The sequence below is a fragment of the Stegostoma tigrinum genome, chromosome 27, assembly GCF_030684315.1.
Source record: "Stegostoma tigrinum isolate sSteTig4 chromosome 27, sSteTig4.hap1, whole genome shotgun sequence".
Lineage (NCBI taxonomy): Eukaryota > Metazoa > Chordata > Chondrichthyes > Orectolobiformes > Stegostomatidae > Stegostoma > Stegostoma tigrinum.
The window spans coordinates 34,929,040-34,944,204 of NC_081380.1; the positions used below are offsets into that span (position 1 = coordinate 34,929,040).

The 15,165-nt window shown below is 43.4% G+C and overlaps 1 protein-coding gene across 9 annotated transcripts in view; it reads right to left on the bottom strand.

The window, feature by feature from the left end:
• Positions 1–15,165, bottom strand: part of LOC125464526 (rap1 GTPase-activating protein 2) — a 325,971-nt gene that overhangs the window by 9,107 nt on the left and 301,699 nt on the right. For all 9 annotated transcript variants that reach the window (XM_048557001.2, XM_059655287.1, XM_059655286.1 and 6 more), the window contains 9 exons: positions 14,209–14,364; positions 13,768–13,839; positions 12,373–12,459; positions 11,951–12,085; positions 7,404–7,541; positions 5,883–5,980; positions 3,250–3,363; positions 1,972–2,092; positions 1,288–1,393 (listed from right to left, as the gene is read on the bottom strand). In XM_048557001.2, the coding sequence (XP_048412958.1) occupies positions 1,288–1,393; positions 1,972–2,092; positions 3,250–3,363; positions 5,883–5,980; positions 7,404–7,541; positions 11,951–12,085; positions 12,373–12,459; positions 13,768–13,839; positions 14,209–14,364 (1,027 nt within the window). The remainder of the gene's footprint in view (positions 1–1,287; positions 1,394–1,971; positions 2,093–3,249; positions 3,364–5,882; positions 5,981–7,403; positions 7,542–11,950; positions 12,086–12,372; positions 12,460–13,767; positions 13,840–14,208; positions 14,365–15,165) is intronic.

A 15,165-nucleotide genomic window follows, 5' to 3' on the forward strand; every position in this document is an offset into this window, starting at 1 on the left:
TAATTAGGATATGAGAGCTTGTTGGTAGGGTAATATTCATCATCAACTCATAGTTGCTTTGAAAAGATGATGCGGGCCTCCTCCAGGTTTGATACAGTCTAGTTTCTTGCTAGACTACTTAAACTATTAAGAACACAAGGACAAGAGTTATGCCAGTGGTTCAATGGTTAGCACTGCTGTCTAACAGGTTTGATTCTGCCCTCAGATGACTGTCAATGTGGAGTTTGCACGTTCTCCCCGTGTCTGCACGGGCACCCTCTGGGGGCTCTGGTTTCGTCTCACAGTCCAAAGATGTGCAGGGTAGGTGGATTAGCTGTAGTAAAATTGTCCACAGTGTCCGGGGATGGGTGTGCTAGCCACAGGAAATGCAGGGTTGGGTCTGGGTGGGATGCTCTTCAGAAGGTTGGTATGGGCTGAATGGCCTACTTCCACATTGTATGGATTCTATACTATGAGTGAATAGACCATTCAGTCCCTCAAGTCTGTTCCACTAGGTAATGAAATCATGGCTTATTTGTGACCTTATATACCTGCCTTTGGCCTTTTGCTTCACAAAAATCTGTTTACCTCAGACTTAAAACTAACAATGATCTAGCCATTTGTGGAACAGAATTCCAAACATTTACCACCATTTGTGTGTACTTTCTAAGATCTCTCCTGAATGGTCTGGCCCTAATTTTCAGACAATGCCCCCTAGTTCTCAAACTTCCAACCGATGGAAATGGTTCATCTTTATTCAGAGAACAATTACATTGGTGTAGGACGGGAGTCACATTTTGACGAAACCAGCCTCTACTCCCAGAGTTTTAAAATTGCATTCAAGTTCCCATGGTGAGACTGGAACTCACCTTCTCTAAACTTTTGGATTTCCAGTGCATTAGCACAATCCACACATTGCTGAAAGCTCTCAAGCTCAGTCCTCTCTGTCTCTGCAACAAATATTTGTTTTTGTATTCGCTGTTGGGGTGTGGGCATTGCTGGCTAGACCAGCATTGATTGGTCATTCCTAATTGCTGTCAAGTAGATGGTGGTGAACTGCTGTTTGCAATCTCATTGAGGTGTATAGACTTCCACAGGGTTGTTAGGAAGTGAGTTCCAGGATGTCTGCATGGTGTGTGGCTTAGGGGAGCAGTCCAGACAGACAGACTAGGGTATACAACTAGGTTGCAACTTTGAATGGGAACTAGCATTATGGCTTAACCCCTCGATGGTCCTGTGCAGTTGATGGGGCAATTGGCTAAGCTTTCAAGATGTCAGGTAAGAATGTAGAACTCCAGAAATGCCGACCTGTGGGGCTCTTGCACAAGCCTATTTGATTTGGGCTGCTTTGGTTTTCACTGCCATAGACAAAGACGTCTTGTCGGAAAGGAGATGCTATGGATGGCTGATTACCCTGTACACAAAGAGAAAGTGTAAACCAGTTAGGCACGTGATATAATAATGATCAGTAAGTTGTACTCTACCATGCATTTACTCAATAGCTGTAAGAATCATAATGAGGCTATCAGCATCTACAGTGAGTATGGGGCAAATTGAAATCCTAGCATTCTCACACACACAGTTCAACATAGAAGTTCAGAGGCTCCTTTTAGAGATTCTCTGCTCTTCCACAAGATGTACTGTTTCTCATTCTTGCCTAAAATGTTGTGCAGAAATCACTCTAACAACATGAACTAGCCAACTAACTCCAGACTAAATGGGCTAAAAAATTAGGGCTGATACACTTAAGAGCAGATGAGTCTTTAATGATGTAAGAAGTGATAATTATTGCTCAATAATCACTCTGCCCTGAAAAATTCACAGGATGCCTCATTTCCTTAGAGGAATATTTGAAGTTACACAGAATTAATGCTTTGGACAAGAATAATCATGCTGAACAAGCACCACTATATCAACAAATGCACAATGAGAATTAACCTCACCCCGAAACTGTGTACAGCTTTTCCCATGGCACTGCCTGTATATACTCACTGTGCTGGACTCATAGTCCTCCAAAGCTTCATTGTCTCCAGCCGTGCTGCTGAAACTACTTGTGCTCGATGAAGAACGGGAGATGTTGCCCTTGCCGTTCTCCTTGAGTTTGCTATAGGTCCTGGTGAAGAATGAAGAGAGTCAGCGTGAGAAGCTAGGGCCATGCCACCTTCCCCACTTGGGCGGAAAATCGGAGAGTGCTGTCAATGGTGGCTACAAACAGGATTTGAGGGTGAATGCCTGTGGGAAGTGAACTAGCCTCAAAAAGAAAAGGTGTATGAGCAACATACAGGGCGGCACGGTGTCTCAGTGGTTAGCACTGCTGCCTCACAGCACCAAGGACCCCAGGTTCGATTTCACCCTCGGGTGACTGTCTGTGTGGAGTTTGCACATTCTCCCTGTGTCTGTGTGGATTTCCTCCGGGTGCTCCAGTTTCCTCCCACAGTCCAAAGATACGCAGGCTAGGTGGATTGGCCATGCTAAATTGCCTGCAGTGTTCAGGGATGTGTACATTAGTTTGGTTATAGGGGGATGGGTCTGGGTGGGATGCAGTGTGGGCTTGTTTCCACACTGTAGGGATGCTATGAATATACATGGCTACAGCATTAGCAGATTGGAAGGGACATGTATCTGGTGTTTGGGAACATAAATCAGCATGGGAATCAAGGGTTATGGGGAAAAGGCAGGAATGTGGAGTTGAGGATTTTCAGATCAGCCCTGATTCTATTGAATGGTGGAGCAGGCTCAACGGGCCTATTTCTTATGGTATTATGGCCTAAGACTGAAAGGAGACTTTTCATAGAGCTGTTCAAGAACATGAGGGCTCCAGATAGAGAGGGAGGTAGGAAGAAATAGTCCTCACTTGCGAAAGCTTTAGGAATGAGAGGCCGCAGATTTAAATAATTAGCAAAGGAAGCAAGAACAATACAAGGATAGGCTTTTTTGATGCAATGAACAGTTAAGATCTGGAATGCATTGTTTGTAAGTGTTACAAAGGTGGCAATTAAACTGTCATCAGAAAAGGGAGAATGTGTAAGGCTATGGGCAGGAGGCAGGTTGATAGCACTGAACAACTGCTCGTTTGGACAGCGAGGTAGGGACAAAATGGGCCAAATGACCTCCCTGGGCATTGCAATGATACTAAGAACTTCTGGCTGCATTTCCTACTGCGAAGCGTGTCATTAAAGGTGCAGTTCAGATCCAAACATCAATGAAAATGTCAAGAGAGGAGTGTCCTTGTGTTACTCCTGGCATTTTACACTGCACTGTGAAGATTACCTGTCTTTGTTGGGACCCATTTCAGGAGAGCTTGGATTGGACGACGTTTCCCATCTGACGTCCGATGAGATCTGACTACTTTCAGGTGTCTTCGACAAACTCGAGAGACTTTCGCTGTCGGAGAAAAATGCAAGTCAATATGTCAGTGCCGCAGCTTGAGAGCATTCTTCCTGTACATTTATGTTACGTTAGTGACACTGAAAATCTTGGTCTTATCTCCTGGTGCAATGAAATCAATTCCTTATACACTCCAAACAAATGGTACATTCATAGCTAAAGAAGAAAACTGAAAGAACTGTGGATACTGGAAATCAGAAACAAAAGCAGAGATTGCTGGGAAAACTCAGCAGTTCGGCAGCATCTGTGGAGAGAAACCGGAGTTAATGTTTCGGGTCCAGCGACCTGTCTTCAGAACAGTTCTCCAGAACTGATTTCTCTTCACAGGTACCACCGGGCCTGCTGAGTTTTCCCCAGCAATGTGCATTCATCATTGCCTGGCTTTGGCACAAGTCAGGTTTTGCTCTGTGTGAAAGTTGACCTATAGAAGGATCTACCCAATAGGAATGGAGGAGAGCATAAGTATCAAAACAGACCATGGCCTGTTTCTGTGGTTGAAAAACTCTGTCTTGTTCCGTGCAATTGCAGTCTTTCCCTGCTATAATAGAGCTATAATTGGTGCAGGTTACCAAGATTAAGGAACCCTTTATGTGAAACGTAAGACAGCTACCACAAAAGAGCAAAGCCTGACTGTGGGAAAGGACATGAGGGTAATCCTTCCTGCTTGGAGAGCAGTAATGTGATCTTATCTGCTTTCTCTAGTATTTAAATGAAACATATCTCTTTGACAGTGTCAAATGCATTATCCCACCCAAGTTCTAGGTCTTCCATTAAATGTATGCATCAGCAACTTGCATTTATCTAGCACCCTTGACCTAAAAATCCAATCCAAGGCATTTCATAGGAAATGTAATACCAGGACTGGTCACTGAAAGCTTGGTCAAAGGGGTGAGTCTTAAGGCATATCTTAAATGAGAAGAGGGTCAGCAATTTAGGAATGGAATTTCAGAGTTTAGGGCCTTGATTGTTCATGGAATGGCTGCTAATGATGAAGAGAAGGGAATCTGCAGAAGAAAGCACTGCAAGCAAAGTGGAGTCGAGGCTGAAATGAGATCAGCGATGATGGTATGAAATGGTGCAGCAGGCTTGCTCCTAGTTCTTATGTTCTTATATTGTAGGTATGCAGAGATTGCAAAAGGTTCTTAGACTACAGAGAGAGGAATGAGCAAAACCACTGGAAAGTTTTGGTAATATGGACAATAATATTTAAATTAAGGACTTGTTAATCAGCACATCGACACAGAAGTCCACCAAAGGACACGGACACTGAAGAGGTTACATATATGGTAACTCATCCAGTAATATCGCTTACCAGAATTAACCTTCCATGGTACCTATTAATAGCAGAGTCTTCTCTGGCCATTAGACTTGGGCTGCTTGGATTTATAAATAGAGGAACTTCATAGAATCCCTACAGTGTGGAAACAGGTCCTTTGGCCCAACAAGTCAACACTGACCCTCAGAGCATCCCACCCAGATCCATCCCGCTATAACCTATTTAATCTACACATCTCTGAACACCACGGGCAATTTTGCATGGCCAATCCACCTAGCCTGCATATCTTTGGACTATGGGAGGAAGCCGGAGCACCCAGGGGAAACCCACACAGACACAGGAAGAATATGCAAACTCCACACACGCAGTCACCTGAGGCTGGAATTGAGCCCAGGTCCCTGATGCTATAAGGCAGCAGTGCTAACTACTGAGCCACTGTGCCACCCAGGAACAGAATATAACAAGAAAGCTAGCATTGCTAGGGCTTGATCGTCCATGATTAGTCCTTAGTAGGGGTATTGTGGAGCATCCTAGGTATGAGAATTTCAGGAATGATGTAAAGACATTAGAAAGGATACCAGATGTCATCAGGGATGAAGGATTTTAGCCAAAACGGAGGGAGTTGGAACTAAAGAACTTAGAAGAGAGTACAGTACCACGGGGAAACAGGCCCTTCGGCCCACCATGTCTGTGCTGACCATGATGTCACTCTAAACTAATCCCATTTCCCTGCACATGGTCCCCTATATCCCTGTATTCCCTGTCTGTTCACATGTCTGTGTAAATACCTCTTGAACATATTATCAAGAAAATAAGAGGATTTCAGAGAGTAAAACAGGGAATAAATAGTTTTAAAATCATTGGAACTGCAGCTACAGAGAAGGTGAAGCAAAATGGTATTATTCAGAGAATATTTACATCTCAATGTTCTACCTGAAAAGATGCAAGTTGATTCCCTCAATAACTTTAATAGGGAGTTGAATGAGTAGAGTCATAAAGTCATAGAGCTGTACAGCGTGGAATCAGACACTTCACTTGCCAATGAGGAGCTTAATGGGATATGTTGGGATATACTAGGATATGGGATAGTGGGAATGTTGGACTAAACACAACTGCTCTCTCGAAGAGTCAGTGCAGGTCTGATGGACTGAATGGTCTCCTTCTGCTGTGCTGTAAACTTCTATCATTCTACCTTATGAAAGCCAGGGCAAATAAAGCACTCCAGAGATCACATATTTACCAGCGTGGTCTCCCATCCAACTGACTGTCTGAACTTGTATGGGTTCGAGGGAAGAGAGCTGATCTCCTTTTCACTGGGCTCTTCAGAAGCTTTGCTTGCTGCCAAATTAAATGAAAACGTTTGTTACAGAGCGAGATTGCTACGTCATTGCAGAAATGGATGAAGTATGGCCCACAGAACTAGGAGAGCAACTATGTGATCCAGATGTCAGCAGAATCTGACAAATTTTCTATCTTCAAGCAATTTCTCTTTACTCTGGCAACAATGCCATGGAACAGTTTATGTCACAGGTTACATAAACTGTTAGTTAAGGTCACATCTGTAGTTGTGAAGCCAAAACCATGAAACAAAATTAACATTGAGAGTTAACCTTCTCACAAGGTTGGATAATGCTCCAGCCTTGTGCATCGATGTGCTTACGGCATTTTAATTCGTGTGTAATTATCAACTTAGGAGGGAGGTGGTGACATAGTGGCAGTGTCACCAGGGGTAGCAATGCAGAACACCAGGTCAATGTTCTGTGGACATGGGTTCGAATCCCTCTATGGCAGACAGTGAAATTTGAACTCCATTTTTAAAAAAAACTAACAGTAACCACATAATCACTGTCAAATTGTCACAAAAACCCATTTGGCTCACTAATGTCCTTCAGGGAGAGAAATCTGCTGTCCTTATCGGACATGGTCACATACTACATGTGACTCTGGGCCCACACTAATGCCCTCTGGGCAATTAGGGGACGGGCAATAAATGCTCACATCCCATGAATGAATAAAAAGAAAGCAGGACCTTCCTGCCATCAATGCAAATAGGACTGATGTTGGGCTCACAGGCTATCCTGCAGAGTTCAGCCCTGGGAATTAAGTCTGAGGTTGGCCAATGCCTTAGGTAACTCGTGCAGGACATGGCTCAGTGTCTTGTGCAGTTACCATGTACGTGACCTGGATACCCTAGATCTTTGAACTCACCCATCCCAAACCTGTGCTTCAGGAGATACAAAAGGTATTTATACACCCCTCACAGCTGAGCTGGTGATGTTGACAGTGCAGCTATTTTGCCACAGTTTCTTGTGTAATCACGAACTCCAGCTGGGAATGCATCATTCTTGTGGGAATGCAACTCACCCCCTTGACCCCCATAACTCTGCATTTGTCACGGCTAATCCACCTGGTCCTCACACCCCCGAACGCTACGGGGTTATTCAGCACGGCCAATCCATCTAACCTGCAAATCTTTGGGCTGTGGGAGGATGCTGGAGCACAGGGAGACCATGCAAACTCCACGCAGACAGTCACCTGAGGCTGGAATCAAACCCAGGTCACTGGTGCTGTAAGATAGCAGTGCTAACCACCGTGCCACCTCTGATCCAAGCCAGGAATGGTCCTTGCTTGTGGCTTTATCATTTCACCACGTAACATCACCACGGGTGGACCTTCCTGCAAAATGGAATTAAGAGTCCCAGCTAACAGTTACTGAGAGGCACTTTGCTGCATGCCTAAGGTTGGAGTGATGTGTACTTACATTGGGAGGGTGCTTGATGATGTCTACCACGTTGTGCGAGATCCCACCACTCTGGCTGCCTGGCAACCCTCCGCTGTGATGCTTCTTGTGACCTGATACCATGGTCTCCATTGAGTGGCTGCGAACACGGAGAGCCCTCTAATTTGGAAAGAAAGATGAGTGTGCGCAGTGCAAGATGAGCCCCTGCCTCTGATTCCCAAACAACCAGACTTATAAATCTGCATTGCTTGTTTTGAACTTATTGCGCTTCTCAGCTCACTATGATTTTCTGCCTGGTTCGCTCAGCTTATATCTATAACACAATGTAGATAGTCTCTCTGCATTTTTTATTCTCAAAAGCCAGTTAATAAAGGATGTTACTGAAACCAATTTTTAACTGAATCACATTTAGTCACAGACTGACACATTACAAGCATATGCCTCCCAACTCAACCACACCACAGTTACAGAAATTATCACTTTATAATTTTTTGTAACCAAACCTATTTGGCTATTTCATGACGTAGGTCGGTGGCCATCATATTATGAGGTGGGACTTAAACTCAAACCTGCTGTCGCAGTGAGACCATTGAACATCAAGAGCTCTTGTAGTGTCTCTCTGTTGCATATTTCAAAATCATGCTGTGATGTACCTTCAGAGCAGGTGGGATTTGAGCCCAGAGGAAGGGGCACTACCACTCCTGCCACAGTCAGTGAATGTTCAGCAGTTTTGGTTTTCATTTCAAGTTTACAGCATCACCAGTGTGTCTCTCTTGTTGTAGTCATGGTAAGATTGGGTGAGTAAATGGCATCGCCCCATAAATCTGCCCTCAGAATTTGTGTCAGCACCAAACTCACAACGGTGTCCTGGGCAGTAATTTTCCGCTCTGCAACTCTGAGACTGACCAAAACCTTGTCTCACATTGGCCTCATTTACACCAAGCCACCCAACATACTTTGTGTTCCCGTCTCTCCGAAAACATACTGTGTTGGGGTTACGGCCAATATTTTTCGTAAAGCACTTCTGGAACACTTACTGTGCTGCATAAATATAAGAAGTTGTTGCAGCAGGACATTTGAGCACAATTACCGTTCTAATGTTAATTTCTGAGTGGCCCAACCAAAATTTATCTCAGCTTCAAAAAAAACACAGGACCAGAAAGTGCAGGCCAATGCTCAGTTGCACAATACCGTCTGTCAGATGAGTATGTGGATAGTAGGAGAGTAAAGCACCTGCAAACAGCAGCAGACTCTGCACAGGTCATTTTTCCAAATAACATTCCATGTCTATTCTCATTTATTCCTCATCATTGGTGGGCATTTGCAATCATCATACATGAGTAACACAAGGTAACCAACACTGCAATGCCACTGTGCCTTCTGTGTCTTCAAAGTTACAGCCCTGATCGAGGTACACCATGCCATGGTAATTCTGTCCCATTTCAGAACCCCAATTTCCAAATACAAAACTAAACTCCTAAGCCATTTTTAAAAGTTACTGGTTTCTCCTCCCTTTTTATAGTGGAAAATCAACTGTTCAAGGATGACTGGGCCTGGAATGCGAAAAATGTTTCAGCTTAAAAACATCAAGAGTTTTTGTCAATAGGACTTATTTTTATCCCTGACTCACTGCAGCTGCATATGCTTTTATACTATTGTTTGCAGATTAAAACCAGTCAGGGGTGAAAAACCATTCAGGGTGAGAGTTTTAGTGCCTCTCCCAAATCATTCCAACCTTGATTGTTTTTATATGTGTCATGAGGTGACATTAAAAGATCGGTATTAAAGCCCTTTTCTTTTCAACTTTGCTTTTGCTTCAAGGCAAAACAGCTGGAGATGACAAACTTCTAAATATCAAAAGCTCACTTAAACAGCACACAGGATGTCTGCTGTACATGAGGCCCTTATTCCTCCCCTCTTTTCCACCTGTCTTTTGTGTTATTCTTTAAAATCTTTGTTACCAATGAAAAAGTCAAGACAGCAGAAGGAGCCTTGGTTTAATATCTCCTCTGAAACTCACCACCTCCACTGGTCACACACTGAAGTGTTAGTCTAGATTGTGTGCTCAGGTCTTCGGTCTAGCACAGAGACCCACAGCCTTCTGAACCAAAAGGTAGCTGTGTTACTACCAAGCCAGGCTCTAACTTTAAAATCGAAACTATTCAACACCCTAAGTGAAGAATGTCAACAAATCAAACGGAAAGCGGGGACTGGACGGTTTGGGGTGAGTCTGCATAGGCTAGGCCTTTCTCCCCTGGAGCGTTGGAGGCTGAAGGGTGACTTTATAAAGGTTTATAAAATCATGAAGGGCATGATAATGTGAATAGCCAAGGTGTTTTTCCAAAGATAGGGGAGTCCAGAAGTAGATGGCATATATTTAAGGGGACAGGGGAAGGATTTAAAAAGAGACCTGAGGGACAGCTTTTTCATGCAGAGGTTGGTGTGTGCATTGAATGAGCAGCCAGAGAATATGGTGGAGACAGGTACAATTACAACATTTAAAAGACATTTGGACAGGTACATTAATAAGAAAGGTTTAGAAGGATATGGGCCAATCCCAAGAAATGGGACTAGTTTGGGATACCTGGTTGGCATGGATACATTGGCCTGAAGGGTCTGTTTCCGTGAGATATGACGCTATAAACAACAAATTCTGGTGATGTCCAGTAATTCAAGATCCCAGAAAGAAGGTAGATTTGTATCTCAGGTGAATCGCAATGCTGTTTTTGGTTTTAGACAGAATTTTTTGAGAATTTGTGACAGCGCACATTCACTTGAATACCAGCAGTTTAAAGGTTTATATTAGGAGGTAAGGTTGCTGGTTTGTATTTCTGGGGTTAGAAAATCGTGGGCAATCCAATCTAGTCTTTATGACAATAAAAAGCTTTGAATAGGGTAAATTTTCAAAATCTTTTCCACGAGCAGAGAAATCAAAAATAAGGGTGAGTACATCTCAAAATGAGAGCCTGACAATGAGGATTTAGATGAGAAAGCGCAATTTCACAGTAGGGCTAGCAGTACACTTCCCCTCAAAAAGCTGAATTTTTTTTAAGACTGATACTGCTAGACTTTTGTCTATTAAGGGTTTTAAGTAAGATGGAATGCCAACAAATAATAGAAAGGGGCTGGACGTGTCAACTGTACCCGGTGTGGCTTCCTCTACATTGGGGAAACCAAGCGGAGGCTTGGGGACCGCTTTGCAGAACACCTCCGCTCGGTTCGCAATAAACAACTGCACCTCCCAGTCGCAAAACATTTCCACTCCCCCTCCCATCATGGGCCTCCTGCAGTGCCACAATGATGCCACCCGAAGGTTGCAGGAACAGCAACTCATATTCCGCTTGGGAACCCTGCAGCCCAATGGTATCAATGAGGACTTCACCAACTTCAAAATCTCCCCTTCCCCCACCGCATCCCTAAACCAGCCCAGCTCTTCCCCTCCACCCACTGCATCCCATAACCAGTCCAACCTGTCTCTGCCTCCCTAATCTGTTCTTCCTCTCACCCATCCCTTCGTCCCACCCCAAGCCGCACCTCCATCTCCTACCTACCAACCTCATCCCACCTCCTTGACCTGTCCGTCTTCCCTGGACTGACCTATCCCCTCCCTACCTCCCCACCTATACTAACCTCTCCACCTATCTTCTTTTCTCTCCATCTTCGGTCCGCCTCCCCCCTCTCCCTATTTATTCCAGAACCCTCACCCCATCCCCCTCTCTGATGAAGGGTCTAGGCCCGAAACGTCAGCTTTTGTGCTCCTGAGATGCTGCTGGGCCTGCTGTGTTCATCCAGCCTCACATTTCATTATATTGGATTCTCCAGCATCTGCAGTTCCCATTATCCCTGGACGTGTCAAGTGTTGGGAGATGGGATTAGAACAGCTGGGTGGTTGTTTCTGAGCGTGCAGATACAATGGGCCGAAAGGCCTTTTCTGTGCTTTAGCTCTCTATGACTCTTTGGTAAGTGGAATGTCCTACTGTCATTTCGATATTCCCCTTGCATTCATACAGATAAAAAGAGCATGTCTGATACAGTCATACAGTACAGAAGAGGCCATTTGGCCCATGGAGTCTGCGCCAACAAAATAACCCCATCACTTATCTACACTACTTTCCAGCACTTGGCCCATAGCCTGGAGTGTTTTGATATTTCAAGTGCTCATCCATGTAAATTTTTAAACGTTGTGAAGTTTCCCATCTCTAGTACCCTCCAAGGCAATGCGTTTCAGATTCTCATCACCCTCTGGGTGAAAATGTTTTCCCCCAAATCCCCTCCTAAACCTCCTGACTTTCATTTTCAAAGTATGCCTACTCTTCATTGACCCACCAACTAAAGGGACCAGCTGCTTCCCATCTACCGTGTTCACATTCCTCACAATCTTATACACCTCAATCAGGTACCAACCCTCGCCTCAGCCTTCTCAAATCTAAAGAAAACAATCTGAGCTTATCCAGCCTCTCTTCATGGCTAAAATGTTCCTTCCTGGACAACATCCTGGGGAATCTTCTTTGCAGCCCCTCCTGTACCATCACATCTCAAACATAACATGTTCAAATAGATGGTTTTACCTTGAAAGACTCCAGGAATCCTCCATGGCCACCATTTTCCATTTTCTCTTCATCAGAGCCCAGTCCCAACATTGCCTGTGTCTGACTGTGGAGTTCTTCGTGCAGGTTGTCCAACAGTGCTGCTCGTGTACGGTTCTGTGCAACGAGATTGAAAACACAGATTTCTTAATGAGACCCAGAACAAGAGTTTCCTGAATGTTCTCTTGTGCACAGTATAAGTTAGACAGTAGGCAAACAAAGATAAAAGACAATATACTGCCTGATCTGACACATACTGAAGTACATTTTATGGTTCCAAAACAGCACTGAAAACGGTCTATTTCAAGTAAATGGCACACACAGCAGTTCAAACAGCAGTATGGATGTGATTGATAAAGATCACTCTCGAGCATTTCTTGAATATGTTAAATATACGTTCTCACCTCCAGCTTTGCAAACTTCTCAGACTTGTAACAAGCCGTTTCTGCGTTGATGAGCTTTGTGAGTAGAAACTCTCTGAATTCAGGGCCCTGCACATAAAAAGTACACATTCAGGAGCTTGATTTCTGAGTAAAATCTTTTGAGGCACTTGATTATGCCAGCGCAGTGCCCTGAGCCTCCACAATGCAATATCCCAAAGTGCAGGGTGGGGATGTTTGCCCCTGTGGGTGTCTTGCCCATGCATTCCCAATCTCAGGCAATGGCCCCATGAAGGCAACAAGGAGAGTGAAGCTGTTCTCACACAGTGGTAGAGTTGACGGACGAGTGATTCTGCATGAACAGACTGTTTGATATGACTCCGTGGCACAGTGCATGGACTCACACCAGCGTACAATTCAGCAGAATCTGGAGTATAATGAATGATAGCCATCACATGTCCCCGGATTATATCAAAAGAGGATCATCAAGTTAAAAAAAGGAATCCAAGGATCAAATTTCAAAAGCTTCCTGCTTTAAATCATTAAAATAGGCATTTTGAAAAGCAATCCCAGGATTAACACTACTTTACTAATAACACCAGAGATGAGTAAGACCAATCAAAGTTGTCCCTCTAACACATCAGCTGTCGCATTGTAACAATTCAATGTATCACGATTGGCTCCAAATCTTTAACTTGTATTGGTATGTTTGTTATTTTATTGCAGCCATTGACAACTTTATTAACAGCATAAGAATGTACGAAGCAGGAAGAGGAGTACACCACTTTCCCCCTCGTGTGCACTGCCCTTTAATAAGATAATAGAATCATAAAGTCATATAGCTCGGAAACAGACCCTTCGGTCCAACATGTTTGGGCCGAACAGAAACCCTAAGCTGATCTAGTCCCATTTGTCAGTTTTTGGCCCCTATCTTTCTAAACCCTTCCTATTCATATACCCATCAAACGCCTTTTCAATGTTGTAATTGTACCAGCCTCCACCACTTCCTCTGGCAACTCATTCCATACACGCACCACCTTCGGCATGAAAAAGTTGCGCCTCAGGTCCCTTTTAAGTTTTCCTCTTCTCACCTTCAACCTATGCTCACCTTCATGACTTACCTTCAAACTCAAATTCACCTTTCTTCCTGTTTCCCATATGCCTTGATTCACTCCCAAGGTCTACTGAGCTCAATCTTGAACACACTCAATGAATGAGCATCCTCAGGTCATTTGGGTGGAAAATTCAAATGAAATTTCTCCCCATCTCAGTCTGAAATGGCGATTCCTTATTCAGACTACACATCTTATTTCCAAACTCTCCAGCCATGGGAAACTACTTTCAAAATGCTTTCTACAAAAAGCATCCACCCTCTTAAGTACATAAGGAACCTTTTTTTGGATAATACAGCCTTTTTACCTTTTTAAATACAGGTGGGCTTGGCAATAGGGGCCCAAATTGACGAACACCCTCTCGAGCAGTGACAGAAACCTGCCAAGGAGAAGGGATGATTATTATTTGAGAGCCTTTTCTGAATGAAGTTAAGCTCACATTACAATCAATGCCATTTATGTGAATGCCAGTTAACCCCCACTTCATGAGCAACTTCAAGTTTGTAAAACGGGCTGTCAGTTCAGTCTATGAGCATAACTTATACCATTTAATCAAACCAATTTCAATTCTTTTGCCTGTCAGCTCGAATGGATTGCTGAGTTTACGGTAGAATAGACTGCAATGCGCCATAGAGCTTAAAAGTTACTGGAATAGGCAAGTTGGCATCAATAGACCATAATTGTTTTGTGGCTGTTTCAATTGTCATTCTTCCTCCTTTGTTCACCCAATGCATTTTACTTTTGTTACCTTATAAGTAGTTCTATCTGCACAAGAAGTCTCCACCTGCACCACAATGTATGCATGAAGGAAATTGGAAGCAATCATATCTGGAACAAATGGTGTATTTTCCTCTTGGAATACGATTGCCACAATGTCATTCCCGATGTGCCGTTTTCTTTGCAGCTGCAATGGAGAAGCCAGAAAGGTTAGCCAAAGTGAATCCTGCATCTTAAATTAGGAAGGCATCATATTCCCAGTTGCCAGGGAGAACTTGAACATTCGGTTACGACACTCACCTCCTTAGCAATTCCGTTACTGGGAACCTCTATTGACTAAACTTTGCTTTTTCAGCATTTCTGGTGAAAGAGCTAGCTGGGTGAAAATCTAGAAATCAGTAGTTATTTCAGGAATCTGGATATTTCACCTCTCTCTAGCTTAACGATATTGATAAATATTCTGTCACCTATATTAGTTAAGTTCGGGGAACTCAGTACAGACCTGGCACTGAATTTGGGATCTTCATCTGACTCAAATGATGACAGGTGTTTGTGCAAAATTAAGAAATTCACATTGGAATACAGCAAACTATGTTTTAACCAGCACTTTATAAACAGGCCCTCTCAATAAACCTGCAAGAACTACTGACCTCAAATACCAGAAGTTTATTGGATTACTGCAATCTCCAGAAGGCTGTCTGCTGGTAAGTTTCATTTAAAGCAAAGCTGCATTATTAGTTAAGTGTTTTATGCTGGAAATAAAGTGTAATGGTGATGTGTGTACATCTTGTATTACATTTCTGTAACGGTGTTTTTACATTGATAAAGTTGACCTCTTGATCAACTGACATATTCCTGGTGTCATAGATGCCAGTTAATAAAAATGTTGTGATATTTTTATTTCCGCTTTTTGAAATTCTTTGCTTTCTTTTGATGTTAGGTAAACATGTTGCTCAAATTGATGATAGTTTACTCAAAAATATAAACC